Below are 27,200 nucleotides of genomic sequence, written 5' to 3' on the forward strand. Positions count from 1 at the left end.
CGGGTCGTTTCTAGCTGGAGCTGTCACCTGCCAGCTCTGGCGGCAGCTCCCCGGGAGATACTCCTGCCCACAGAGAACATCCCACACACCTCCATCTGAGAAAAGGAGATGGTATTTTCTCAGCTGGTTCACATTCTGACTCTATTCGAAGGCGGCCTGAAGGTTTATTTTGAGTAATAAGCCTTCTCCTGTGCCGTCAAGAAGTAAGCACAGAGCTGGAAGGTTTGGGTTCTCCCCACTCTTCTCATCCTTTGCCTCAGTTTCCCTGTCTGTAAAATGGGAGCGATGCTGCTGCTTAACTCGCTGGGCTGGAAGAGCCACTGGTGGCTCTTCTACATTCTGCAAAGCACGGTTCGACATCGCAGCGTATCACTGCGGTGCAAAGGCAGGGACCATCTCATGGGGACAGCATCCTCAAGGGGTACGGGCAGCACCAAGTGCAACATCTGGAAGGATGCCCAGATGTTCATCCCTGTGCTGGCTGCATGGCATCGGTGACGGGTATGTCGAGACCATGGTCTCTTGTCTCCCTTGGGGAGGAAGGCTCCCCAGGAGCAGGGGGGTGGCCGTGGCAGCACAGACATGCCCAGAAGATGCTGTGAGACATCAAGGTTCATCTCTAGTTTTTATGGCATCCTTCGCTCTGTACTGCCATGGAAATGATGTGCATCAGAGTAAACGCTCCTCCACCTCCCGTATTGGCCACTGGGGCTGAGCACCCCGAGTTGCTCTGGGTGTGCAAAACAGCATGGCCACGTCCCGGCTCCCACCAGCTGAGTAACCCCCTCAACCCCCTGCATCCTCTTGCATCCCTCTTCCAGCTCAGCAGCACGTGGGACCCGTCTGTGTGTCCTCACGTTACCCGCTGGGGTCTGTGCCCACAGGTCAGCACCTCCTGAGCACGTTGGGCTCAGCACACTAGTGGGGCACCCAGGACCCACAGCGACCCAGAGGATGTGACCTGTGGTCCCAGACTCGGGGAGGTTCAACTGCCGCTTCAACCAGACTGTATCTGTGCAGAAATCTTAAATAAATGCCTAACATTCACGTTTTTCCTAGGCAAAAAATTATAGATGAAAAAAACCCACCCAAATTGTCATGGAAACATTAACTGTAAGAAAACAGGACCTGCAAGCCTGCTACAAAAACACATGGAATCATAAGAAACCAGTTTCACACCAGTGAAACCAGTTTTTCTCCCATGTGCGTGCTCTCATTTCTGTGGAAGCGTGTTTTGCTTCGCTTAAAGTTGCTTGGTAACAGGATTAAGTGAAGCTGAAATAAGTATTTGCAGCAGGGTTCGGGGAGGTTTGAACGTGTTCGTGTGACAGACAGCCGAGCCGACGCAACTTTCCCCACTAAAAACCAGTTGCTTGAAATTTGTCCTGTGTATTTTGCTGTTGCAGGCTGTGCTTTGTCTGCTGTTTTGAAAGCAATCAGGGACTATGAAATTCCCCCCAGATGACAATGAGATGCCTACCACCGGCTGGGAAAAATACTGCGCGTCCTGCTGGGATGTGGCAGGACTGAGAGCAGGATGCAGGTGGCAGGAGCATCGCTGAACCCAGCCTGGCTGCTCGCCTGCATTTAAGAGGGACAAAATAAACGTACAGAAGCTACTGCATGAGTGTGGCCAGGGCAGTGGGGAGCCCGTCGTGGTCTCATCCATCTGGCTAAGCTTTGGAGGGGTCTGGCTGCTCCTGAGTGTGTGGTAGGGCCAGCGCTGGCCCAAGGGAACAGGGATAAGTTGATGCTGGAGAAAACAAAAATGTCCCCAAAGTGGCTGGAGAAACAGTCCCTGTTGTAGAAGAGGGGAAAACCTCACTAACTGCTTTCCAGGAGGGGGATATTGCATTTAGGGTGGGGGCGACAGGATGGGAAGTCCTGTAATCTACAGGTTATAGTCCTACACAGAGGGCTGATGGAGCCCACCCAGCCCGGCCAGGTCCCTCAGCCTTGTCCCCTCTCTGCTGGGAGGCCAAAAGGCAGGACATCACCTCCCAAGCCGTTCCCCTTTGCAACCTTTTGAGCGCCCCAAGGAATGCTGTCTCTTCTCTCCAAGGGGATCTCCTTGCCACAGTCCCTGCCGGGGTTCGTGGGTGCTGCAGTGACGCTGCCGGGGTCCCCGCTGCTGCTGGAGGGCTCACCGCTGCCGACAGCACCAACGCCAGCTCCGGGCAAGCCCTGGGCTCAGCTCGGGACACTTAACATCTATTTTCAGGTTTCTGTCACCAAAGGAAGGAGGCAGGCAGCTCCGGAGTGATTCATCCCATCCCAGGGAGATGTCTACAGCAGGATGAGTCACGTCCAAGGTGGTGCAGCTCCCCTCCACTGAGCCAAGGCAACTCCTTCATCTCCACGAGCAGCTACGATAGGATCAGATAAGCACAACTGTGCCCCAATGGGAAATTCAGGCGTTCCCTTTTCGGAGCTAAGGAACTGATCAAGGTAACCAGCTTCTCTCTCTACAAACCCTTCCCCGTAGCTACGAAATCAAACCTTGCCACTTCAAAGCGCTGCTGAAAACCTGCAACGGGGGCTTCACGTTCCCCTGGTCCTCTCCCATAACCAGGGTTGGGATGACAGGGGGAAAAAGGATTGTCTCCTGATGGACCAACTTCTCTCTCACGGAGGTGGAAAGTGATGTGAGACCCCTGCAAACATCGCCCAGGAGCCGAAGAACCCAGGTAGATGTGGCTCCAGCACATCAGTGACAATCTCAAGCCTTTGATGGTGCTGGAGAGCAGATGAAGAGCAGCACAGCAGCACTCTGTGACAAGCTCCGCTATAGCAAGTCATCAGGTACTTCGTGTGCAAGGTTAAAGATTTATTCTGGGAAATTAAACCCAAAAGCCCTGCACCTGAAAGAGCTACCAGGATGAAAGGCCACCAGCTTGTGTTAAAGGCAAGCAAGGTAGCTTGGTTAGCTGTAGAGGTAAATCAAACCTTCCTCTTTATCTCTTGGGATACAGTCAGAGTATTTCAGAGATGTTTGGTGGGGTTTTTTTCCCTTTTCTTTCTTTTTTTTTTTTTTTTTTTTAATGAAAAACCTCATCTCCTTGTATCTGAAAGGTGCAGACAGCCTGGCTTTTGGGGCTGCAACAGGAGCATGGGGGGCTGCTTCCCCACCTCGACCGCCTTGCAAAGGGGATGGGAGCACTGCTGTCCCAACTGTCCCCACGAAATAACACCTCTGGTTTGTTATTTCTCTTTGCTTCAGCGAGGAGGAATGTGCACAAAAAGAGAGAAGATAAAAAAGCCTTCTGCCTGCAGAGCCTGCAAGAGGGAGGCTGAAGGGGAGATTCTTCCAATGGCCCAAAGGCTGGAAAGGCAGCAGTGAGGTCTCTGCCACCTAATCCCAAAGGATAAGGGCACGGAGCCGATGCTTTTCACCTGGCACTGCTGGGATTTAACTACTGCGTGATTCCTACAGCCTCAACAGGGAAAATCTATATGGGCTATAAACCCCAGACCACAAGCTAACGCTAAGGCAACAACTACACCTACCTGGGACCCAAAGCTTTCCTACCAGCAATTCATTCCTTAATCCCCTGCTAAGCATTTTTTGGGGACATCTTCTACTTAATTATCTGTTTGTGGTGCTGGAAGAGGCGTGAGACGGGACACGATGGAGCTCCTTGCCCACGAAAGGCAAGCTCGGAGCAGAGGGTTTTGCCTGCTCCCTCCATTCCAAGCTCTCTGTAAAGCGCAGTCGCGGTTCATTACTCACCAAGTAACAGAAGGTGTTATAACAAACTACATTAAGCATATCCGCTATTTTTAGTTAAGCATATTGCATTTGCGTACTAAATCTGAGGGGCCATATGTCTCAACGTATATTATTAAAAAGCTTCTTACATAATATACGGGGCAGGAGAAACCGGCAGGTCTCCAGCAAGCCAAGCCCAGAGCTCTTTAAAGTGGTTTTGCTGGACGGCGAGGAGCCGGCAAATGAATATTTCAGTTCCTTGCTCCTCTCCTATTAAGCTTAAACTTTAATCATTAAAGCGGGGGAAACAAGTGTCTTGTAACCTGCTTTACAGGCGGGGTCAAGCCAGGGCGGGGGGGGGGGGGGGGGGGCGGGGGGGGGCTCCTTGTGCTGCTCATACCAACGCTCCTTGGCGGGGAAGGAAAATAAATTCCCTTCCCACCTCGGCATCCTTTGGGAATCACGTGTGGCACAGAAGGGTGACCGTGGGAGGGAGGATAGCCAAAAACTAAGAGGGTGGTCAGAGCCACCCTGGTATCTTCTCCATCCCTGGGAGCTGCTGCCAAAAATATGGAGCAGGGGTGGGAGAGATATTTCCTCTGGAGGGGAGAAATATTCCCTGCATCCAGAGCTAGGGGTGCCGGCCCCCTGGGCCACCCATCTGCCGGCTTTTGCTTTGGCAAGCTGCTGCCACTGCAGGGACAGAAATTATTGGGAAAAATAAAAATAAAAATAAGAAAGGACACATTTTAAAGGCGCAGAAGCAGTTCTTGCACATCCCTCCCCACCCCTCCCCCTCCAGGAGCCTCGCCGCTTCCCCCAGAACATCTTGAAATATTAAATGGTGAAAGAGCTGCTGCTAATTTTGGCTGGTAGCAGAGCCAGATGGAAGCAGATTTCCCAGTGCCAAGGCTGGGTCCTGGCTCTGCTGCTGTCCCTTTCAGGGCGGATGGATGGACGGAGGGGACTGGGACACCTCGGAGGGTGAGCCCAGGGGTCCACCAGCTTTTGGCACTGCAAAAGGGAGATGTCATCTCCAGGTACGGGGCAGAGAAGTCAGCAGGATGAGGTTTCTCAAACTGGAGGTCCAAAGAGGTGCCAGGGAGATCTCCCAGCTCTGAGCATCACTTCCCCAGGAAGCCCCCCTGCCTCCTGACACCTGTCTGGGAACGTGGGTCCTGTGGGAAGGCACGATGATCCCAGAGTAGGAGAAAGGATGATGATGATTGTGGTGGGTCACCATCCCATGTGATGAACCCATCACCACCACCACCCTGACCTGCAGTGAAAGCCTCCATGGGACCACAAGGTCCACGCGGGTCATCAAAGCAAGCTGTACCAGGTCCAGCTCCTCCACAGGATCTGTACTTAATTTTCCATCCTGGAGGATGCTGCAGAGCTCACAGTGGTCCAGCACCACCAGCAGATAACCAGGATTTGCTCCCGCTGGGCCTTTATTCTGCAAAGACAAGACTTCCCTCTCGAGCCAAGCTTGCATCTCACCATCAGCCGCCCGCTTTCCCCTTTCTGCAGCCTCTCCAAGGAGTAATAAGCTCTTACAACTATTTATTTCCTCCTGGTCGCTCTCCAGGACACGCTGCTGGAGGCTGAAGCCCAGAAGTCCCCACAGGAGCAGGACTCTGCTGCCAGAGCCCGCCTCCGGAGCTGGTCCCACGTGCTTTTGCATCTTTTCGGAGAAAAGCAATTACTCTCGGAAAACAAAGCCAGGCTGGATGGGAAAGCTTTGGAGTTAGCATCCAATTAAATAAAATTACTGCTGGTACAAGGACATTTGAAGACAGGTGGCGGACAGAGAGATTTTTACCATTTTGAGAAACCTTGACTCCGTCTGCCCTGCCTGAATTGCACTGACAGCTGTAGTTATGTCTATTTAATCTGCACTGCCTATAAATGTCGGGTGTTTTGAGTGATGTAATTTCAAAGCACTTTGGTGAACTTGGCAACTAAGTAAACACTTATTTTAATGGAAAAGGATGCGCCTCAGAAGCCGTTTACGATTACAAAATTCCAGGGAAGAGACAGTCTATTAGAGTGGGGAAAAAAACCCAAGTATTTTAGTTACATCGCTCAGGAAAACGCTTCTCCTGCTTATATATTTGGTTGATATTTCAAAGCGTTGCCTAGAAAGGAGCAAGCCAGACCTGAAAACAACAGCTGACTTTTCTGGAGGTGGGGGAAAAAGGAAAAAGATAAAAAGAAACCCCAATCCCCTGCTCTAACTCAGGGATACAAGGGTGTAAGTCTTCGTCTTGTATTCAAAGCAATGCTTCGACAACTGGGATGCAGGATATTTTAGAGGAATTTAGTATTTTTCCACACATTTCTACAAGAAGTTTCAGAAAACTTCCCACCTGGTAACTTTTTTCCACTAGCAGTCCAATGGATTTTAGACCTTAACAGAAGAAAAACCAGAAGTCTGCCTGGGGAGTGCAGAATTTCGTATTGCCTATTTCGTTAGCTCATCCGTGACCTCCTATTTTACAGCAGTCTTTCAGGATGAGGGTTGCCAAAGCGGGGAGAGCGGGTGGCCGCAGGAGGTGGTGCTCCCCCCGGGTCCCTTCTGCTTCCCACCACCACCCTCCTAAGATGCCCTCACCCCTCCCAGCATCCCCACACCAAACCCCAACCCTTTTTGCACCAGGGAAGGATTTTCCCTCTCCATACATGTCCCACCTTCAGCCCAAAGCATCGTTGCTTCCTCGCAGCATCTCCACCCCCCTCCCCCTGCCCTCCCAAACCCCTTGGTGCTCCCCGCTCCAGCCCTCTCTCCTCCTGCCATCCCCCAGCGCCGCATATGGAGGATGCTATATATAAAAATATTTGCATTGTGTTGTAGTGCACTGCCCACGGCAAGGCCGGCAAGGCACAGACAGATCTCATCTGGCAGCAGGCAGGCTAATATTTTCCTTTGATAAAAATAACCTGTGAAAATTACATCTAGCGTGGCCTGCAGCGCTGCAATGAATTTTGCTGGAGGTGGGGGGGACACGACACACACAAAAGAAAAAGAATCAGTCAGTGCTAACCTGGAGATTTAAGTGGAAAACAGCGGTGCTGATACTGGAGTTTGCTTCTGAATTTTTGCAAGGCACAGGGAGAAAACAGCAGCAGGGAAGACCAGGCAGGGGGTGAAATGCAGCCACAGGACAAAGCTCGAGGCGCAGCTGGACCCTGCGGAGGTGCTGGGGAGATGAGGTGGGTTTTCAAGAGAGATAAAGAGGGAACACATCTGCTGCCTCCTGCTTTGGCCAGCTCAGAGCTGCCCGTCAACTCTCAGGTGGTCACCAGGGTCCCTCCGTAGCCCACGTGGAGGGATGGGCGATACCCACCCCATCCTTCGGGGGCTGCTTGACTGATTTGGATGAGAAACCACTTTTTCACAGGTGACGGAGGGTGGGATGGCTCCACCCCAGCTTTCAGAGCTCCATCACCCTGTTCATCACCCAAACCCACCTTCCCAGGTGCCCAGACACCCAAAGAAATGGACCCTGCAAGCCAGGGGACTCCAACGGAGTCCTTGGTGGAACCTCATCCGAAATACTGTCATCAGCTCTGGTGACTGGAGCCCGATGGATGGAGATGGGGAAAGGAGCACACCAAAGCTGCTGGGATGGGAAGAGCAGTGGGGAACCCGGCATTTGGGAGGAGTCCAACACAGCTTGGGTTGTGTATCGTCTGGCGAGATGAAGGCTATGAATCCTCTCTAAAAATACATCAAAGGCAAACACCAGACGGGAGCAGAGTGTTTCCACTGACAGGAAAATATTTGTAAAAAAAAAAAATAAAAAAAATCCAAACTAGGATAAGCTAACGGTGAGAGTCAATTCAATCTGGAAATCAAAAGGTCTGGAGCCAACAATACAAGTTCATGGAGAAAGTGTATTGCTGGCATGGACAGCATCAATCCCACCCTGTGGTACTGAAGCCAGGACACCATCATCCCTTCTTCGAGGAGAGTCCATGCCCTTTCAAAGCCCAAAGGGATTTTGGCTGCACAGGCTCACGGACAGCCCCCCAGCTCACTCCAGGCTGTGTGGGTCACGGTGAAAGGCTGAGGTCCTCCACCATCCTGGTGGGCACCGTGCATGACTGCACCTGCTCTGCACCTGCTTTTGCAACCAGAAAGCAAAACCATGGGAGGGTCAGGTGGGGGAACCAGACCACCGGGGTTCTGAAGATGCAAACACCGCCTCCCACATCTCCCTGCTCTGACCTGGCCCCAAAGATCTGCGTCGTTACCTCTGATAGACCCCAATGCCAACCTCGAGGAAAGATTTTGCCTCTGGAAACCTCAGTTCTCGCTCTGGTACAGCAAGAGGGGTCCTTGCCTCCACGGGACCCGCTCAGCATCCTTACGGCAGCAGCCCTGGGCTCACGTACGCTCCGGCATGGCAGCAGCCCCCCCACCCCCCCCCCGGGGCAGCAAAATGACCAAACGCACACCCAAAGCCTTGGTCCTGCTCCCTTGGCCACAGTGTGTGGGGGGGAGCCAGGAGCCAGAGGTGCAAGTGTTCTTGCTTCTATGAGTTTGCAGCTTCCACCCATTGAAGACTAACTTGTATGGCAGCAATAATGCTTAATTATTGGGTTTATTATTGAAGTCTTTACAGAAGCCCATGCAACATTATACAAACAACCCCGTGAGGCCATTGCTACCGCTACAGAAATAAATATCTGCACTGAAGGGCATTACGATGAGACACTGAAGATAAATTGTTCCTGGCTCCTGGGATGGAGTATAACAAACTGCTGTGTAATGTTAAAATGTGTCAATTTTTCCCTTGGGAACACACTCAGATAAGAGCCTGGAGCGTGAGAAATGCATCTCAATTGGGACATCACTGAAATAAATGGGATTTTTTGCCATGCCCCCCCTGCCAAGCCAGCTCTGACATCCCTTGTGATGCTGTCACCCCACTGAGCTGGCCTCAGCCCCAGCCCAGGATTAACGGGAGGCCAGCGCCAGGACCCTTGGAGGAAGAGGTTGGCGAAGTGATGGAGAAAGCCACCAGTGAAACAGCCCAGAGGAGCAAACTGGGGGGACCTTCTGCTCCTCCACTGGGACCAGCAGCCTGGGCCGGATTCAGACCTTGTGGCAGGTGCTGAAGGGCCACAAAATCAGTTCGTCTGGGGAGGCTGCGGGATGGCTGCAATGCCAGCGCTGGGCGCACAGCACCGTGGTGCTCAGCACTGGTGGGAAATGGGTTTCTTGCCTGAATGTAAGACTTCAAAACCAACATCCCTGCAAGCTGAAGGTCTCTTGCCCTGGACCAAAGGTGACCGGGTCACAAGGAAAAGCAGAGCTGGCTCAGGGCCCCTTTTCTCCGGGTCCCAACATGAATCCTTCGCTACCTTTGCCCTTTCCCCCATGGAGAGAAGGATTTCTGCCTCCAGCTGCCTGCCACAGGGCTGTTTAATAGCAGAAACCTCTTTCACATCCCCACCTCCAGAGACACCTATTTTGCTTTTCTCATGCTGACCTTCTGCTGGAAAAAAACCCAGACTTTTGCTTCTGTACATATATATTTGCAAGAAGTCAATGGCAATCACTCCTCTTCTCTGCTGTTCTCCAGAATATTTAAGTAACAACATCATGTAGTACAATTTGTCACTTGGCCAAACTCCGCAGATGGCATTTCCCTCTCTTAATCTTTCTAAGCTTCTCCTTGAACAGTAGTAGTGGAAGTAATAACCACAACAAAAATATTAAAACCTGATAATAAACAAAACACACAGGCGCAGTCCCCCTTTCCTAAAACTCCCCAGGTTTGCAGGGGGTTGGGAGCAAAGCGCACGCTGGCGATGGCAGCACGCCGACCCCCAACCCCAGGTACCCCAAGATGCTCAGGCTTCCTCCCAGGTGGTGATGCCTCCATGTACCACACGGCTCTAAAACAGCTCATTTTTTATTGTTGCGTGGCTTTGTGATCTCGCTCTGCCTGCCAGTCAGCAGGAAAGGCATCCAGCCCCGTCAGCAGCTGTGACCCGGCACACCTTGCTTGGCCAAAAAACGAGGAAGCGTGAGAAACGTCCCCTGAACAAGAAGAAAGATGCCAACGCGCCAGCAGCTCAAGTCCCCCATAACATCACCCACACGCAGCGCTGCAGCGGGCAAGGCCAGCCCCTGCCAGGGTCCCCACGGCTGCCAAGTGACCCATCTTCAACAGCTGGGGCTGGAAGAGCCCTGGGAGACCACCCCCCACCCCAGGGGTGCCTCACGGCAGTCCCAGCCTCCTCCGATGGACCCCTGTCCATGGACCACGTGGGGAGCTCCGGCTCCGCACATCCCAGCTGCAGCTTCCAGCTGAATTCAGTATCATTATCTCCACCTTAAACCACCGTGTAGTCTTACTGTGAATAACAAAAGCCTTTCTGGTCTTTCCTCCTCCCAGAGGGAGCACCCACCCGTGCCGTTACATGTACACCCCCTGTTTGTTAATCAGCTGGTGAAAATGCTTTGGGCTGCAAAGTGCTGGAGAAGACAATTTACTCCTTGCCCTGCCTTCCCCCCCCCGTTTCCTCTTTTATTTTAATTCATAAATGAACTTGAGAACCAACCCTTCCAAGGAAAACAAGAGTTTCACCTGTGAAAGAGCAGCCCGAAGGCAGCCGTGGTCGCACACAGCTAACCTGTCCCTCAAGCCTCCAGTCAAGATGGGTTCCCCCCCCTCCGTGATGGGCACAAGGGGACAGCAGGAGGAGAAGGCATCTTCCCAGGGCTTCACACAGTGTCCTCCCCACCACTCAAGGCCATCTGTCCTTCACTTACCCACCACAGGTTGTCCCTCCCTTGCTCCCCAGCTTAGCCTTTCCCAAACCTGAAGGTTTCCTCCCCCAAACCAGACAGCCTTGGCTCCCTGCCCATCTCAACGCCCCCCCCCCCCCCCCCCCCCCCCCCCCCCCCCAAGCAAAGCTCCAGGCACTGCTGAGGACCTCACGGGGCAGCAGGTGCCACCACTGCATCACTGCAACGACGGGGCCACCACCACCAGCCACGGCACCACCAGCACCGACCTCGCAACGCTACAGCTTTTTTCTCCCTTTTCATCCTCCCTCCACACACCCCACCATCACGGATCTAGTAAACACAGCGGCAGAAACGTGCGGCTCGCAGAGCTTTGACTCTCTCCTGCCCTCCTTTTAACCTCCGTAAAAGCTGAATAATTAATCACAACTCTTTTAGCTGTGGTGTTTTGTGGGTTGGTTTTTTTTCCCCCGTCTGCTTTTCTGTTCTGCTGAGATATCTTTACCTGCTCTCCAGCCATCCAGGAGTGCGCTCCTGATGCTCTTTGCTACCTACAACTCCTTCCAGCGCTTTGCACGACTGCAACGAGACACGGTGCAGGCAGGGCCGGGTGTGCTCTGCAGCAGAGACGCTCCACAGGGACCGCTGGCTGTTTGTCTTGCAAACAAGCAAGGAGAGAGCCGTAACTGGAAGGACAATGTGAATTTGGGGATGCTGCCTGATGGTGAAACGAGATGAGTCAAGGAGCGGCCTCCAAGGGCTGCAGGAAAGCCTCACGGAGCGTTCCCACCTGCTGCCCAGGCACTGGGGCACCTTGATTTCCTTCACCAAGTCCTGCATTATCTAAGGAAAGACAGATTTGATTTGCTTCATATCTCACGAAAGGCACATTATTTGCTCCTGCAGAGCTGGCTGAAGCAATGATGTTTTTAAGAGAAGGTTGTCGGGTTCTACTCGCGGTGCTCAGCGCAAGAGAAATGCTTCCAGAGCATCCATGGGAGGGGGAAACGCTCCCACTGCCGCACCGGGACTGCAGCAACGGCCTTAGGAAGCTCCTGGGAAGTCTCAAACATGAACCACAGCCCGTGTCGCTACCGGCTGGACAAAGTCGGAGCAAAACGATGATCCCAGCACCAAAGAGATTAATGCAATTAAATTTAATTAGCACTTGCAAATGACTTTTATCTTCAAAGTGCTTTCTAGCCACAAAATCTCCTGGTACCTCTGTGAGATTGATGATTATGTGCTGAGCTCTTCATCTTCCAGGAGGGAGACGAAGACACTCGGGGAAGGGGCAAGACCAGAGATCGGGGGTAATGACATGGATTATCCTCACGGAAAACTGGTGCATCCAGAGAGCATTGCACCACCTCACCAGCACTGCCACCACCTCGCTCCCAGCGCTCAGAAAAAATAGCAATAAAAACAGAGACGTTTGCAGGCACCTCTGTAGCCCCTGGGACAGCAAAGGCTGGGGCTGTGGGCAGCAGCCCCCCAACCTCGCCACCTCGGTGCCACCAGCCGAGAGCCACAATACTGGCCGTGCCAGGCTTCTTCTCATGCCTCCTTACTACCCCGTGAATTCTTGCTATTTTGAGTGCTTGTATTTTGGCTACGGACATTTAACTTTACACACCATCCACAAAGAGTGAAATGAAATCTGCAGCATGAAATGCATATTTAATTTTAATGCCATGCGGCGTTGCTTTGTAACACGTATCTGTTGATTTTAGGTGCTTTATCTCTGCTTTACCAGATTTCCCAAAGCTGGCTTCTAGTTTTTATTCCTTTAGTTTTGCCTTAAATGAACGTTTTCTGACTTTGGAGCTTTTTTTTTTTTTTTTTTTTTTTTTTTTTAAGAAAAGCTTGTGAAGCTTCTACATCCCTTAAAGGATTTTCCCATTAAGTCATTGATACAGCCTTCAGTTTAACAGCACTATGTGACTGGGGACATCGGACTGTGGTGGCTAATAGCAGCCCCACCCAGGATGAAGCCTTGCTGCCCCAGTAGCTCACACACCTTCTCAATCAGGAGCACAGGAATTTCCCAGCAGCTTTCCCAGCCACGTCTTAACTGCTCTGCACCTACGTGTCTGTACAGACTGGGTGCTGGGGAAGTAAGAGATGAGATACCTGCAGCACGCAAGCACTGTGATTTTATTCTATTTTTTCAATTTGGAGCATCTTACTGCCAAACAGGCACAAACTGGACCTAGAGGACAGTGCACGACGTGCGGATTGCACTAGGATGGTCTGAAACACGCTCCTTAGGATGAGCTCCTGGGGCAGGACCTCAGCATCAAGCTCATCTTGGGGACCAGAGGGGTTGATGGACAAAGTGCAGGGATGCTACTGACCCGTCTCCACTCCCTGGTGAGGGAATCCCAAGCCCAGAAGTTTCAGGCACATGGTCACTTACCAGCTGCCAAAGCTATTGAGATGTTCATCTTGATGGCTAAAACCAGCACCTGTTTTGGGCTCAGAAATCCAAAAGCTTAAACACTGGCTACAAATGAACATTTCCCCCCTATTTATCAAAAACAACCAACCATTTGGTTTTCATACCAAGTTGAAATCAACCCCCCTCACACAAGTCCTTTCATTCCACAAGCCGTGTTGGATGGCCAGCATCAATCCTTGGGGCAACCTGAACAGGGATCAGCCCCTGACGATTTCCTAGGTACATGGGAAAAGCAGTACCTGCTCCATCACACAAGAGAAAAAACAGCTTTTTCAATAACTCCATTGCCTCTCTCCAGCTCTACGATAACATCGAGCAGCCCTGGAGAGCAATTCACCACAAATGGGAGTATATTGGTTATGTGACAACCTTAATGACACAGCCCAGACACAAAAACCCAAGTAACCTTTGAGCTGCTTCTCTTCACTCCAGCACTACTGATGAGTGTGCTCAGGCAAACATAATTAATTTTTAGTGGCAGCCTCATTTTGTGGATGCTCTGGTTGTCAGGGGGCTGCTGGAAGGTGGAAATCACGTTGACCTTTTCTCCCCGGGAAACCTGGCTAATTGAACGGATTCTTGCTCTCATTAGGAAAAGGTCCAAGATGCAGCACATTTTACGCCTTCCCTTTAGGTGACACCAAACAGCCTCCTAAAGGTCAAGCTGTCTTTCACGAGCTGATCCGAGATCAGACTTTCCTACTGCAAAAAAGCAACAAGCTTTCCTGGCCCTCACCCCTCGGTGTTATTTACGTTCAAGGCCACTGCTGCTTTATAGGTACCATTGATCTCTTTGGATGCCCCAGTCATCAGAAGGACGTGTCACTGGGGTTTGGGGTGGTTTTCAATTGCCATGGCTCATTATTGCTGCCTGGTAATGCCAAACCTTTGCATCGTTGCAGATAAAGCGGCGTTCTCCCTTCGCAGCACTGCCTGCGGTTCAGCAGAAGTTGTTTTGTGGTACCAATTAATCGCTGGTATTATAGCAAGAGGAGACTGATGCAGAAAGGCTGTAAGCAGCAAAGAGAATTTGACTCTCTGAGGATGAGTTTGATGTCACACAACAAATTACTACCCTAGTTCAATCTTCTTCGTTGCTTTTATGGGCTCTCACCGCAGATTGTAATCGAAAGTATTTCTGGCACAGAGGTGTCTGTGCAGGGCTCTGAACACACCAATTACCACCAGGCAACCTCGCAGTTTCATAACCAGCCGACGCACGAGGCTTGCCCTCGGTACCAAAGCCCTTTGCGGCTCCGTGGCTGCCTTGACTCACTCAGATTTTTATTTTGTGCCTTTCTGGGGCTCTATGCTCATCCAGCACCAGCCAAGATCCATTGCTCTGCTCTGGCTTGCTGGGAGACAAGGTGGGAGAGGAGCCAGGGAGGGATGTCCACCACCAAAGGTGTCCGTGGCCCCGCAGCCACACAGGACCCACCACCCCCCGCAAAACTGAGAGCAAGGCAGCGCACTGCCGCATCCCCTGAAGACCATGAGTAAAGCTGCAGTGAAGATGCCAGCGTGTCTTATCCGTCATTCCTTAATAAAAGATTAGCTGAAGCTAATCAGGAGGGAAGGTTGTTAATTCAGGATCCTGGGATGCTTCTTTTGTAATGACAGGGGCGCATTAACGCAAGTGTCCCAGTTAAATGCCAAAAAAACCATCCTGCTCCGGCTCCCCACGTCCCAGCTGCAGCTTCCAGCTGAATTCAGTATCATTATCTCCACCTTAAACCACCGTGTAGTCTTACTGTGAATAACAAAAGCCTTTCTGGTCTTTCCTCCTCCCAGAGGGAGCACCCACCCGTGCCGTTACACGTACACCCCCTGTTTGTTAATCAGCTGGTGAAAATGCTTTGGGCTGCAAAGTGCTGGAGAAGACAATTTACTCCTATACACACCTTGCCCTGCCTTCCCCCCCTCCTCTTTCCTCTTTTATTTTAATTAATAAGTGAACTTGAGAACCAACCCTTCCAAGGAAAACAAGAGTTTCACCTGTGAAAGAGCAGCCCGAAGGCAGCTGCGGTTGCACACAGGAGGTAACTGCTCGCAACATCCTCATAATGGAAGAAAAATTGCAAAAGCTCCCAAGAAGCCCTGGAGCCAGGACCAACCACACGGATTTCTAGGAACTTCATTCCTGTTTTAAAATGTGCTCAAGGTTTTACATGCACGTGTGTACACAAGGCATCCCTGTGCAACCCGCTGCCACAGCCCAGCATCTTACCACGGCATGTATCCGCTGCTACTCATCACTTCTTCCATTCCCAGGTCATTTCCCACTTGTTTTATATTTACAGATGAGTTTTATATTGATTATAATTATTCCACTTAGAACTCCACAAGCTGCAAATGAAGCAGACGCACAAACCAGTGCCTTTTTTCCTTTTCCCCAAACTCCGTGGCTAATGCCAGTAGCTCAAAGCCTGCAGACGATTCCCCACGGTGTAAACCCAAAACAGCCCCTCGGATCACGCCAGGAGCCCAGTGGCTTTGCAGCTGTGATCTGGGGGAGCCCAGGCTGCCTCCTCCATCACTTGGATTCAGATCTTTTGTAAGCAAAAGGAGGCCTGGATTTATGAAGAACCGCCACTGATCATATTAATATGCAGAAGTAAATGACAGGGAGCGCTTTGTGCCTCTCCACAGCTGGCAAAGCAAATGCTCCAGGGCTTGGGCTTATTAATGTGTTATGCACAGAGGCTGCACAGCTGAAGACCAAATGTTGGAGCTGGGGAGGCTCTGGGGAAGGGCAAGAAGAGGGAGACATCTGACCCCTGAGCTAAATCAACTGTCCCTTCTTGCTGTAAAAAAATCTTTGCCATAAGATGCTGTAGCGGAGCAGGAATGATGCTTCGCAGACCCATCGCAGCAGCACAGAGATGCTGTTTAAATCTGTTTTGCCTGCCTGGCACAAAATCCCAGAGGGCAGGGGAAAAAAAAAGAAAAAAAAAAGAAAAAGAAAAAAAATCAAAGAAACCATGGAAACGCTCTCAATTTGTGCCCGCATCAGTAAACTTTTCCAAGATGAATTTTCAGGTTCGGCAGCATTGGCCTCCAGCCACCTGCACCTGCCTGGGGTCACTCTCGCCCTCCTCAAGTCCTCTCCACAGTGGCTCAGCTGCAGGATCCCAGAAGTTATCAGGGCTTTTGTGAGCAATGAGGAGGCACAGCCCTGTCCTAAGCCAAAAGCATCGCCGTGGTGCTGGCTGCAAGGAGGGAATGCAGATGATTTGTGCTGCAAATCCCTTGGAACTGATGCTTGGAGCATCCCAAACTTTGCGTAGATCCTCGAGATGCTCCACTACATATCCCAAACCCCAGAGCAGGCAGGAGATCTCTCAACACAGCCCTGATAACTATCCTTCATCAGAAAGAAGCCACCAGAAGGACACCTTCTCCATGACCTACCCCAAGCTGGGTACAAAGCGAGGCAGCGAGGCTTGTGCTGGCGTTGGTGGGATGTCCCAGGGCACATCTCGGCTCTGCAAGCATCCCACCTCAGACAGCTGGAAGAAGGTCAGGGCTGGCTGAGAAGCGCTTCTCCTCGCAGCAGGGATGTCACCATCAACACTTTTCCCCCCTTTAGAGACTCAAAACCGGCCGCTCTCAGAAGAGCCAGCATCCGCCAACAAATCCCAGCTAACTCCTACAGCATCAGGGCTCATCGTGAAGACCCCAGTTCAAAATTAAAGCCGCCCTAATTCAATTTACCTAAATTCAATTTGAAAATAGAAAGAGATCAGCGGAATTAAGGCGGCTTTAATGAGGAAGAAAAGCAGCGGCATGGAAATTCAATGCCACCGAAACCACCTGCACCTCTGGTTAATTTGGATTAATGCTACAGACACGCCTCAGCTGCCCCCGCAGCGATGCCGGGAGGGAGGGTGAGCATCCAGCGCCTCGGGCATGGCAGAGGTTGGTCCCCAAGCTCCCACCACACACCGTCGGCTTTTCCTTTTCCCGAACCTCAACCCCCTGGAGACGGGCGTCCTCCAGGCACCGACAGACGGTTTTCCCTTGCGCCCACCACGTGATGGCAGAGGTTGGTACCCGTCGCTTCCGAAGAGCGTGAAAAAGCCCTGCTGGGAAGCACAAACCAAATGGCAATCCAGATGGGTTGGCCGTGAAGGAAACAGGCTTGAGATCATTCTCTGCATGACCTAGACCAAAAGCCTTGCTCGTAGCCCGTGTTTTTTGTCGAGTTAAGCAACAGCAGCCCGTAACACTACGGGACAGTCTCCTAAGTGGATTGAAGCCTCCAGCTTTATAGATTTCATGCTTCTTCTTAGTGCAATTTTATAGCGCATTTCTCATCCCCTTCTTTTTATTCAGCATGTTACTTGATTAATTGGTATGAAATGTTCATCTTTATCCAACAATTCCTGAAACACAAACGCAGAACTCTCCGATTGTATTTCTTATTTACAGCCCTGTAGCCTAAGCGATTTCCAATTTACTGCGCTGCTCTATTAGGTCGCTATATAATACGTTGGGCCACTCCAGAAAGATTAACCAGGAGCGGATTCCCTTTCCAATCAAATAGTCGCTGCTAGAAATTAAAGAGTTTCTTTTGCTCTATTTGATTGCATTTCTGCCGCTTTCCCTATCAAGTGCAATAAAACAAACGCCCCCCGCAGCCCCACCACCTAATCCTGTGAGACAAAGATGTGTAACCACAGAATTTGGGAGACTCCGTGCCATATGTACGAGTGGCTGCAGCTCCCACCTACGCTACTCCGGGACGGTGGTTTGGTTTCCCCCTTGGTTACTGGAAAGAGTTTTTCCCTGGTATAAATTTCTTTCCATCTAACCTTTTACCTCCATACAGGATTCTAAGGTTTTTTGGGTTTCTTTGCATCACGATTCCCACTTGGAAGGTCTTAAGGCTTTCTTTAAAGCACAAAGGTGATGTGAAGACTTCAAGCCACAAATTACCTTCCCAACTCTTTTCATGTCTAGGACCCTCGTGGTGAAAGCAAAATGCTAGAAAAAATAAATTCTACAAGTGCAAAATTCCAAAGACAGAGATTTCCATCTCTTTTTCTTTTTATTGTCATTTTTTTTCCACACGCCTCATGATTTTGACAGTCCTGACACAATATTTTTGCACACCCAAAGATGGCAAGACTGCCTGATGCCATGACATCCATACACAGTCAAAATACCCTATTCTTTGCACTTGAAAATCAAGACTGAAGCAGACTGTGTACACTCACTATTCCAAAATTAGACTGCACATAAATTTAACATGTTCAAATAATGGGATTGCATATGCAGACAGTCAAGCAAAAGGTATCTTCTTCTATTACAAGTAACTTGTTAGACAAGATATATTTCAGCTTCCCAAGATATTAATGGATACTCAGTAAAGGTCTTTTTAGAATGACAATACACTTCGTTTTGTTTGCCGAGTCAGTAACAATTAAATCACTTCTTCTATTGCAAAGCATATGCCAACGTGACACGGTGGCAGCAGCTCCTGGAGCAGCCCTATCCCAAGCTATGAAATAATATTTTCCTTCTTTGCTGCCTATTTGAATTGCAAAGGACAGTTTGAAAAAGCAAGCTGAGATCCTGAGGCATGCAGCCAACAGCAAAAGGAGGATTTTTTGAGTCCACACACCAACTATTTTCATGCAGGGCTGTGAAGAGCATGGTTTTATGGCATCTCCAAATCTGGAGCAAAAAGCAAAGCGGCTACAGGACTACGTAGGGGATAAGATGCTGCTGTTTGAACCTGGCATTGGTACAAATCAGACCTGCATCCGATAGAACCACAAGTGCTCTGTGTGTTGGCAGGGGGTCTGAGGGTCCCGGGGTGCAGGAGGAAAGGTCCCATGGGCTGCAGCTGGGATGCAGAGGCACCGAACTGGGGGCTGGAGGGTTCTTTGGGAGGCTGTTTTCCAGGGGACAGACCCTTGCAGGAAGCATGAGCCAAGGCCACCACAATAGGCCAGAGAAATGCTTTATTGCCCATGGGAAGCCCTGCCTGCGGTGATGGAGGTTGCTCCATCTCCAGCATCTGTGAAGCTCTAATGGGGTACAGATGCCGTGCCTGAGACAGCAGCTCGGCGGGGACCGCTCCAGATAGCTCTGGGAAACCTTGGGATTAACAAGGGACAACAGCTGGGAAAGGAAATGCATTGAGCAGCCATGCTTGAGGGATGCTGTGGAGGTAAGAAAGTGGAGAAAAAACAGTTGAAGTAACTCAACCACACAAAAATCACCGCCTAAGAGCCAACTAAAAGAGCAGGTGCTGGCTGTGGGATGGCTGCTGGGAAAATGGAGCAGCAAAACTCGCCCACAGAGGTATCTAAAGAGTTAAAGTGAGTGAATGGAACAGTTCAGGCTGTAATGGCGATATTCACTCACCGGGAAGAAAAAACTCAATTCCTCCCATTCCGGAGGCATCCCGTGGCCAGACCTCCCCATGCCCACAGGTGGCTTTGGCACCACAATGCAAAGATCCCACCCGTGTGCACCCCCATCCCGCTCCGTAGCCAGGGCTGATGCTCCCCACCACGGCTGCACGCCCTTGACGGAGCTTTTCACTGGAGAGCCAGGTCTGTGCAGTCCCAGCGGTAGCAGCTCAGGAGATTTAATTCCAAACACATTTACATTATTATGCAAATATTTGGAAATAATCAACTCCTTCGCTTACCTATGAAAAGCTAAGTGTTTCCATGGGAACAGCAACTATTAACCACTATAGTTAGTATTTTTATTCTGGTAGTGTCCAGAGAGCTCAATGAAGATTGAAGACAGCTTGTACAAGGCGCTGTACGAATTGAAAAAGTATCTTGTTGAAAGGCAAAGATTAGTTCATGAGCTTCAAAGTCAAGTACGGGTCCTACCTGGTCCTGTAAGAACACGGCCAAATTTGCTGGCAACAAGTCCAGGAGCTTCTCCTACACCATTTAACCAAATCAAGAGCCCTATTTATGTAGTTTTGCCTTGAATCCTACAGCATTTTGTCATCAGACAGAGACGTGAATAACCACCCTGGCGCAATCCAGCCCCCCCAGCATCAACCCAGTTCTAGGGATGTGAGCATCCCTCCCTACGCCTCTAATTCTGAGCTGAGTGCAAATTTAAGTTAAATGCGCATGAGATTAGCACTGGTGAGGCGATGAGGCAGTAAGACATAATCAGGAGCATCCTGAAAATCAAAGGGCTCCACTGCTCCTTTCCACACGTGGTCAAAAGCCAAATCTGGGCTCAAAATACCCTAAAAGCCACAAGACTTTTGAAAAAAACAGAAAAAACCAAAAAAACACAACAAATGCATTTGGGGTTGAGTTTTTTTTCCCCTCTCAGGTTTCAAGTCCTTTGCCACGTGCAGGGCTTGAAAGCTGTCTGAAGAGAGTGACCAGAGCAGAAGCTGCCATCCCACCCAACATCTGGATGACGGTGATGCTCATAGGCATGGATGTACCAGACTGGAAACCTCCTTCCCACTGCTACGGCTCTCCTGCCCAGCTTCTCCCGCCAGATGACAAGGACAAGACTTGACTGATTCTTCTACCCCCTCACCATTTCTCCTCCCTATTTATTTCTCCACTTGCTTTTTTCTTCTTTCCTTTTTTGCCTCCTGTGCAATGACTGTCCAGTTTACCCAGCTGAGACCGAGCCACCTCTCCCAGCACTGCAGCGATAGAAAAGCGCTGCTCCAAAGGCACCACGTTCCTGGACGGGTTCCTCCCAAAGATTCTCCAAAAGGCAGCTCCAAAAAGCAAACCCAAAGTGAGAACGGTGTTACACAAGGTCTGTGTGTCCATGGGGAACCTCAGAGGGGTCCAAAACCCGATGAGGCTGAACATGCAGCGCTCGTGGTGTGCTGTCCAAGCCCGCTACAGCCCCCAGCCATCACTGCAGTGCTTCCCTGCCTCCAGGAGCTCCCCCCAGGCAGCCTGAAAATGATAAAAGCATCAGAGGTAGAAGATGCACTTCATCTTCCCACTCTGGATTGTGAACTGGTTTGCCTTTAAAAGGAAAAAGGCTTCAAACAAATGCAACAAGTCAGAAATGATTATTTCAAATCACCACCTCCTCCCCCTCGCCCGGGCCAGATCAGGCTGTTCTTTGAGTACGACTTAAAAACTGGAAGGCAAAGCTCTTGCTAGAAAAGCCTGTGCAATTTTACATGATTGACGGGACCACAGGAATCTGTTTAAATTGTACAAATCAAACACCGCACAAATAAATTCCGCGTTTTGAAGGAATGCAACCAACTCCCCCCTTTGCTGTGGAGCAGAGGTTTGTAAGGTGCTCGGAGCGACTCATTTGCACAGGATGACAGAGCAATGGCAACACAAAGCCTGAAAGGATATTTACTCCTCTCCCTTTCTTGATACCCAAAAATAAACACAGACAACCTCATCCTGAAACCTCCCACCGCGACGCTCTGCCTCACACCTGCCAGAGGAACAGAGTGGCTGGCACATTTCCTAACACTTTTTTTGGGATGTTTTGTTTAAAATGTCAACGTGGGTTCGTGAAAACTGCAGCTGCCGAAGAACTGATAAGGCTTGCTCTGCGCGGGTGGCTTTGGTGGCACGTGTCACCTCCCATGCTGCCCCCTGCCCATACCTCCCCTCCCACAGTGCCCAGCCTCCCACCCCCCCAAGGTTTTGCAGCAGGGCTTGTGAAAGAAACTGGCACCAGAGTTTCCAGCAAATTCCACCGCGGCAGCTCGGTTGGGAAGATGGGAGCTGCTGAGCTGCCCATGCAGGAGGCAGCGTATCCACATCCCCTGCGAGCACCACCGTCCCAGCCCAGCAGCCCACAAGGCAGCCCCCAGCCCCTCCATCACCCCCCTGTCCTTCTCTGGGATGCGGCTGGAGGCTCCTCAGGAGGTGCCCAACATTGTTACATCTGTCACGAAACGGAGCAAGGTCTTAAACAGATCGGTCAGGATGAGTTTGGTACAATGTTCTGGGTGATGCTCTGTTTGGTTTTTTTGTTGTTTTTGTCCTTTGAGAAAGGAATAATGAGAAAAGGTGCCACTGACGATGTCAAAGGAATGTACCACTGACGATGTTAAAAGTAAAGGAATGTGCTCTGAATAATTAGAAAAGATAAGGTGGGCACCTGAAGGAGATAAGGAGACCATGAGTCAGGAGATCGTTGAACAAAAAGTTGAAATGTTTACTCCACCTAGATCCCACCTATTATGAATGGAATGATTAGGTGTCAAAATCAAATGAATATGTATGTAAAGATGTTGCAACCTCTCACGAAAACTGTATAAAATACCTAACTTTTCACATAAATACCTAACTTTTCACTTAAAACTCCAGAGCTAGTCTGCCCGGTGCGAATCAGCTAGCTCCCCAACGTTGCACAAAATAAATACCTTTGCTGCTTAAAGACAAAATTGGTCTCTGAGCAGTTCCTCTGTGCCGTTTTGGCATCAGTTAGGGGACAGATGCTGTCCATCCCAAATGCTCCAAGTGCAATGAGCTGAGCCCTCGGTGCACCCAAGGAGCACTGACCCCCGCAAAGACCACAGCTGGGGCAGCAAAAGTCCCTGAAGATAAGGAGGAGGAAAACCCAGGCAGCAGCTGGAGGTCTGCCTTGAACCTGGTCTCCCAAAAATGCCTTTTCTAGGGAAGAGGGATGCGCTGGAGCATCTGAAGGAGACACCGCACCTCCTGTCACCCACAAGCACCCACCCTTGCCCCAGGATAGGTGATGGCACTCCTGTTTGGAATCCCAAACTTTGCTGCCGAGTCCAGCACTCACTGATGCACTGAACCTACAGAAATGCTGGTCCCAGCTGGACCAGAAAGAAAATCAACTCGTTCCTCTACCGACCGGGCTCCTCTTGTTTTCTAGAGCTGGCCTAGACATGGGATAGGATGGGGTGGGACGGGATGGTCTTTCCAAGAAAAACATCAGTACATGCACTTTTGCAGGAGGAAAAAGGTCTTACCTGTTTCTCCCCATATTGGCAAATATTCGTCCTGCTGTATGTCTAGCATGATCTCCAGTCCATTGCCTGTCCCACCCTTAACTGTGGTAAGAAGAGGCCGTCCTTCTTCTCCTGAGTTAAACATGTAGCATTTCCCATATTTTGTAAACACCTGCAAGGAGAGAAGAGAGAAATAATAGAATATTTCCCATATAATCAATGCCTCTTCCCACCCGAACACGGGCAGAGGGATGAGAAACAGCCCCGCGCCGCTGCTCGAAGGGAAACGTCTGCAGGTAAATCTAACCCGGTTTAATCATTTAGTGTATCATCTTCTCCTTGCAGAAAAGAAAAGATGGAAGAGAGGAAGGGAAAGCCATTTGAGAGCAGCAAACAAATGTCTTCAGCAGCTCACTGATGTCACACCACATTAAGTCACTGAGAAACACACACACGCGCTGCGCTTGAGCTTGTACTTCAATATAACTCATGCCTCAGCCCACCGACCGCTGCTGCACGCGGGTGGATGCAGACCTAGAGGTGACCACCCCTGAAGGATGGGGATGCTGGCACTGCTCCCCGTGCATCCCGCTGCAGAATCCAAACCCTGCAGGCACAGCTCACACCCACCGCCCCCCACCCACAGGGGCCAACGTGAGTGATGCCTGCGCACAAAAAAAATACAATATCCCGTTAATTCCACGCTCTACCACTACTGGGCAAATAAGAAGAGTTAAAAACACTGAGGCAAGTAAGATTTCCTCCACGACTTTTGCTCTTCTTTAGTCTCATTTTGGCCCATCTCTGGAAAGAAACTCTGGGCAAAGCCGGGGGGGGGGGGGGGGGGGGGGGGGGCGGGTTCAGGGCCAACAGCAGCTCTGCAAAGCAGGGCTGACACGGGTTCCCAAGCGGGACGGCTCTTGGTGGGGCAGCAGATGTGACATCTTTGATGGTGGTGGCACTGCCAGTCTCAGGCACTGAGCATCCCAGTGCTCAGCCCTTCCCTGAACTTGGAGAACGTATGGAAAACTGCAGGTTAAAGCACAAGTCCCTCCTGGGTCTTGCGCGGACAGTGTGGGGGACGTGCAGAACTCCTTCCTATAGTGAAAGAGGACACAACAGCTCACAGCCATTTAGGACCCCCCCAACCATTGCACGTGGTGACTTTTGAGAAGCACCAGCGTGAAACAGGGAGCGTGAGCCATCTCCGAATTGCTCTGCTGCTTCACGGCTCCAGAAAAGCCAGGTTTTGCAATCAGTAAGCAACTGGCAAATGCCGGTAATGAATATTCAGAGCAAAGGGAGCCCAACACCAGGCGGCACGCTGGCTGCAGTCCCATCAGAAATCACAAGTGGCTAACGCAGTCGTTGAGATCATAGGACCCCAAGATGATTCACAAAACCAAACAGGAGCTGGAGCCATCATTCAATTTATTCCCCTCAAATATTGACATATGCCTTATCATCACAGCATCAGGGAAGCAGGTCAAACAAGAGAAATACAAAACCATATTCAAGTTTTAAAACCTCCAATGGGAGCAAAAAGGATGCAGAGAAGTGTTTACAGGGGGGAAAAAAAAGATGCCCTTTAAAAAAGATTTTATAGCCAAGTGAAAATCCCATTTTAATACTGGACTGACCTATTAAACCATTCAAGCTAGAAAGATAAGCCAAACAACAGTAAGCCTGTGTTAGCAGCCAGTGCCCCATAGATGGATTTCTCCTGATAGGCTTTGAAGGCAGAAGTCAAAAATTTCTAATTAGGACAGTTCAAAATACAGAAAGAAGAAAACCCACATTAGTACAAATCACGGGAAAACAAGCAAGCTTCTATCGAGAGCAGCGGCGCAGTGTAACTGCTGAGTAAGGATTTAGAGGCTGATGTACCCAGTGCAGTTTTCAGCCAAATAAATCCAGGCAATTTTATGGGGCTTTTTATACAGCCCTTTGGAGCTGTAAAAATGTGAATTGTAAAACCTCCAGTTCGGGCACGTTGACCCAACAAATGATATCTAAAACGACAGGGACCCAAGGCTCCCTTCAGCTGCGTGTCTGGGACCCCAATCCCAGAAGAAGAAATCAAATGGTGACTTGAAAAGGAAAGGACGTTCCTCCATCCCCCCAGGGTCCATGAGAGGCTGCTGGCCATGGCCAGGAGCTCATCTGCTGTCACCTCGGCAGATGCTCCTCTTGCACAGCAGGAGATGGACCTGTGGGGCAGCGGCAACCCCAGGAACCATGTGAGTTGGAGCTTAAATCCAGGTGCTGCTGGCATCACCCGTGTCGCTCCTAGGACTCTGCAAGGAGACAGTTCCAAGGAAGCCCCAATGACTTTCTGCTGCTCTTTAGAATCACAGAATCATTTAGGTTGGAAAGGACCTTTCAGATCATCGAGCCCAGCACTGCCAAGGCCACCACTGAACCCTGTCCCCAAAGTGCCACATCTACATGTCTTTTAAACACCACAGGGATGGCAGTGGGTGCCCAGGTGAGCTGGAGCACATCTTTCCACAAAGTTTCATCCACAAGGAGTTGAGCCCAAGTGCCCCAAGGCAGCTCCTCAATGCAAACCAGAGCAGAGCCAGTGAGGACAGCTGGGATATTCCCTCCTGATCCAAGCAAACCCCGGGCAGATACCTCCACCCGGGCTGTGAGCGCGCTGCTCCTCTCCGACAGCCCTTGCTGGGAGAGCACCCCCAGGGCTACGCAGACCTGAGAGCTGAGCATCGAGGAGGACAAGGAGGTGCAGGACCGAACAGGTCCCTGCAGGACAAGGCTGGCGCAGGGACCCCGCGGGCCAGGCAGCCCCCAGCCCAGAGCAGCGCTGATGCTCCAGCAGGGACGGGGGACGCCTTCGGGGAATCCTCCGCCGGGCTCAGCCCTGCAGGTGGGAAGGAGACACAGGTACAGCAGTCGAGCAAACGAACGAGAAGGGCCAAAAAAAATGGGAAAGGAAGAAGGAAAAAAAGGGCAGGCTCCTTCCACCTCCTCCACCGGTAGAAACCACAGAGCCTATATGGACAGCGCCCTACCAAACCATATATAAATGCTATATAGAGAGAAGTGCGTATATATTACATATATATACACACACACATTATATATATTATTATATATAATATATATTATATATTATTATATACTTTACATATCTCTTCTAATGTGTTTTTGTATAATAATATATTTTCTGTAATGCTATTATGTTGTTATATGTAATAGTATACCTACAATACATACTATATATTTTATATATATGCTCTATTATATGTAAATAGATAAATACATAAATATATATATACACACATATAATTTCCCTGCAGACAGCCGAGCTGTGCACAGCTGGGCTTAGCCACAGTGCTCAGCACCCAGCACCCGACTACAGCACTGGATGACCACAGGTACCTCTCACTCCAGACCTCCAACCACAAATTTTTCCATGTTTCCCGAAGAAGCTATAAAAGACTATTCGTAACAGCATTTAAAAAGACATTGCCAAGTTCAAAAAACCATTTGCATTCATTTCAACTCACATTAAAGGGGGCTGCACTGTTCTTCACCTTCTCATCTTTGCCATGAATGTTTATTTGGGAAGTTATAAGTGGGTTTTTTTCAGGGAACCCTCTTTGTTTCAGGCTCTTTTGGGCTCCCTGATAACAGGGAAGGATTCAGAGCATTATCAGATCATCAGGAAAAAAGGACAGGGCTGTTCAGAAAGAGCAACATCAGTATATACCAGGTGATGTGATTCATCTGAGACAGTAAACACCAGGCAAACCAGAATGATTTAACTGCAGTTTACCTGTCCTAGGGGAAAACAGCACTCCTTGCTGCTAGTAATGTTTTAACCTACAATAAAAAGAAGGTCCAACACAAGCCAGAAACAAAAATACAAACATGTACCTTGAGAATATTCGATAAAAATACCCTTTTTTCTCCTTTGATGGATCACCCGTTACTTTTGACAGCTCCTCTGAAAATCCCCATTTAGGTACAAAGGCAAACATATTCCAAACCTGTGAAATGGTATTTCAGTGACACAATGAGCCCTTCTTTAGCATGTCAAAGGGAAAAAACGTGTATCCTGTGAACAGAAAAAGCAGAGCGCAGGTATCTCGTACAAATAACAAGAAGGGCCCCAGCACCGCCAGCTCCGGGACATGAACGCGCATCCTGCTGCGTACCGAACCTGGAGTCCCAAAGAGACCGATGCTCCAAAGGCAAGCAAGCCTGACCGGAGTAACAGCAAAAAAGGTATTTCACAGTTTATAACCAGCATGTCTACTGATAAATTATCCTTTCAGTATGGAGCAAAATGATGGCAAAAACAAGTAATTTGAAGTCTGTAAAT

At 50.0% G+C, this 27,200-nt stretch overlaps 1 protein-coding gene across 3 annotated transcripts in view; it reads right to left on the reverse strand.

Moving 5' to 3' along the window:
• ASIC2 (acid sensing ion channel subunit 2) overlaps nt 1–27,200 on the reverse strand; it is a 511,354-nt gene that overhangs the window by 25,779 nt on the left and 458,375 nt on the right. For all 3 annotated transcript variants that reach the window (XR_008744616.1, XM_055789723.1, XM_055789724.1), the window contains exon 2: nt 22,874–23,024. Coding sequence is in view for 2 of the 3 variants with exons in the window: in XM_055789723.1 (XP_055645698.1) it covers nt 22,874–23,024 (151 nt within the window). In the remaining variant the exon portion in view is untranslated. The remainder of the gene's footprint in view (nt 1–22,873; nt 23,025–27,200) is intronic.

This window comes from Falco peregrinus, chromosome 18 (assembly GCF_023634155.1).
Source record: "Falco peregrinus isolate bFalPer1 chromosome 18, bFalPer1.pri, whole genome shotgun sequence".
Lineage (NCBI taxonomy): Eukaryota > Metazoa > Chordata > Aves > Falconiformes > Falconidae > Falco > Falco peregrinus.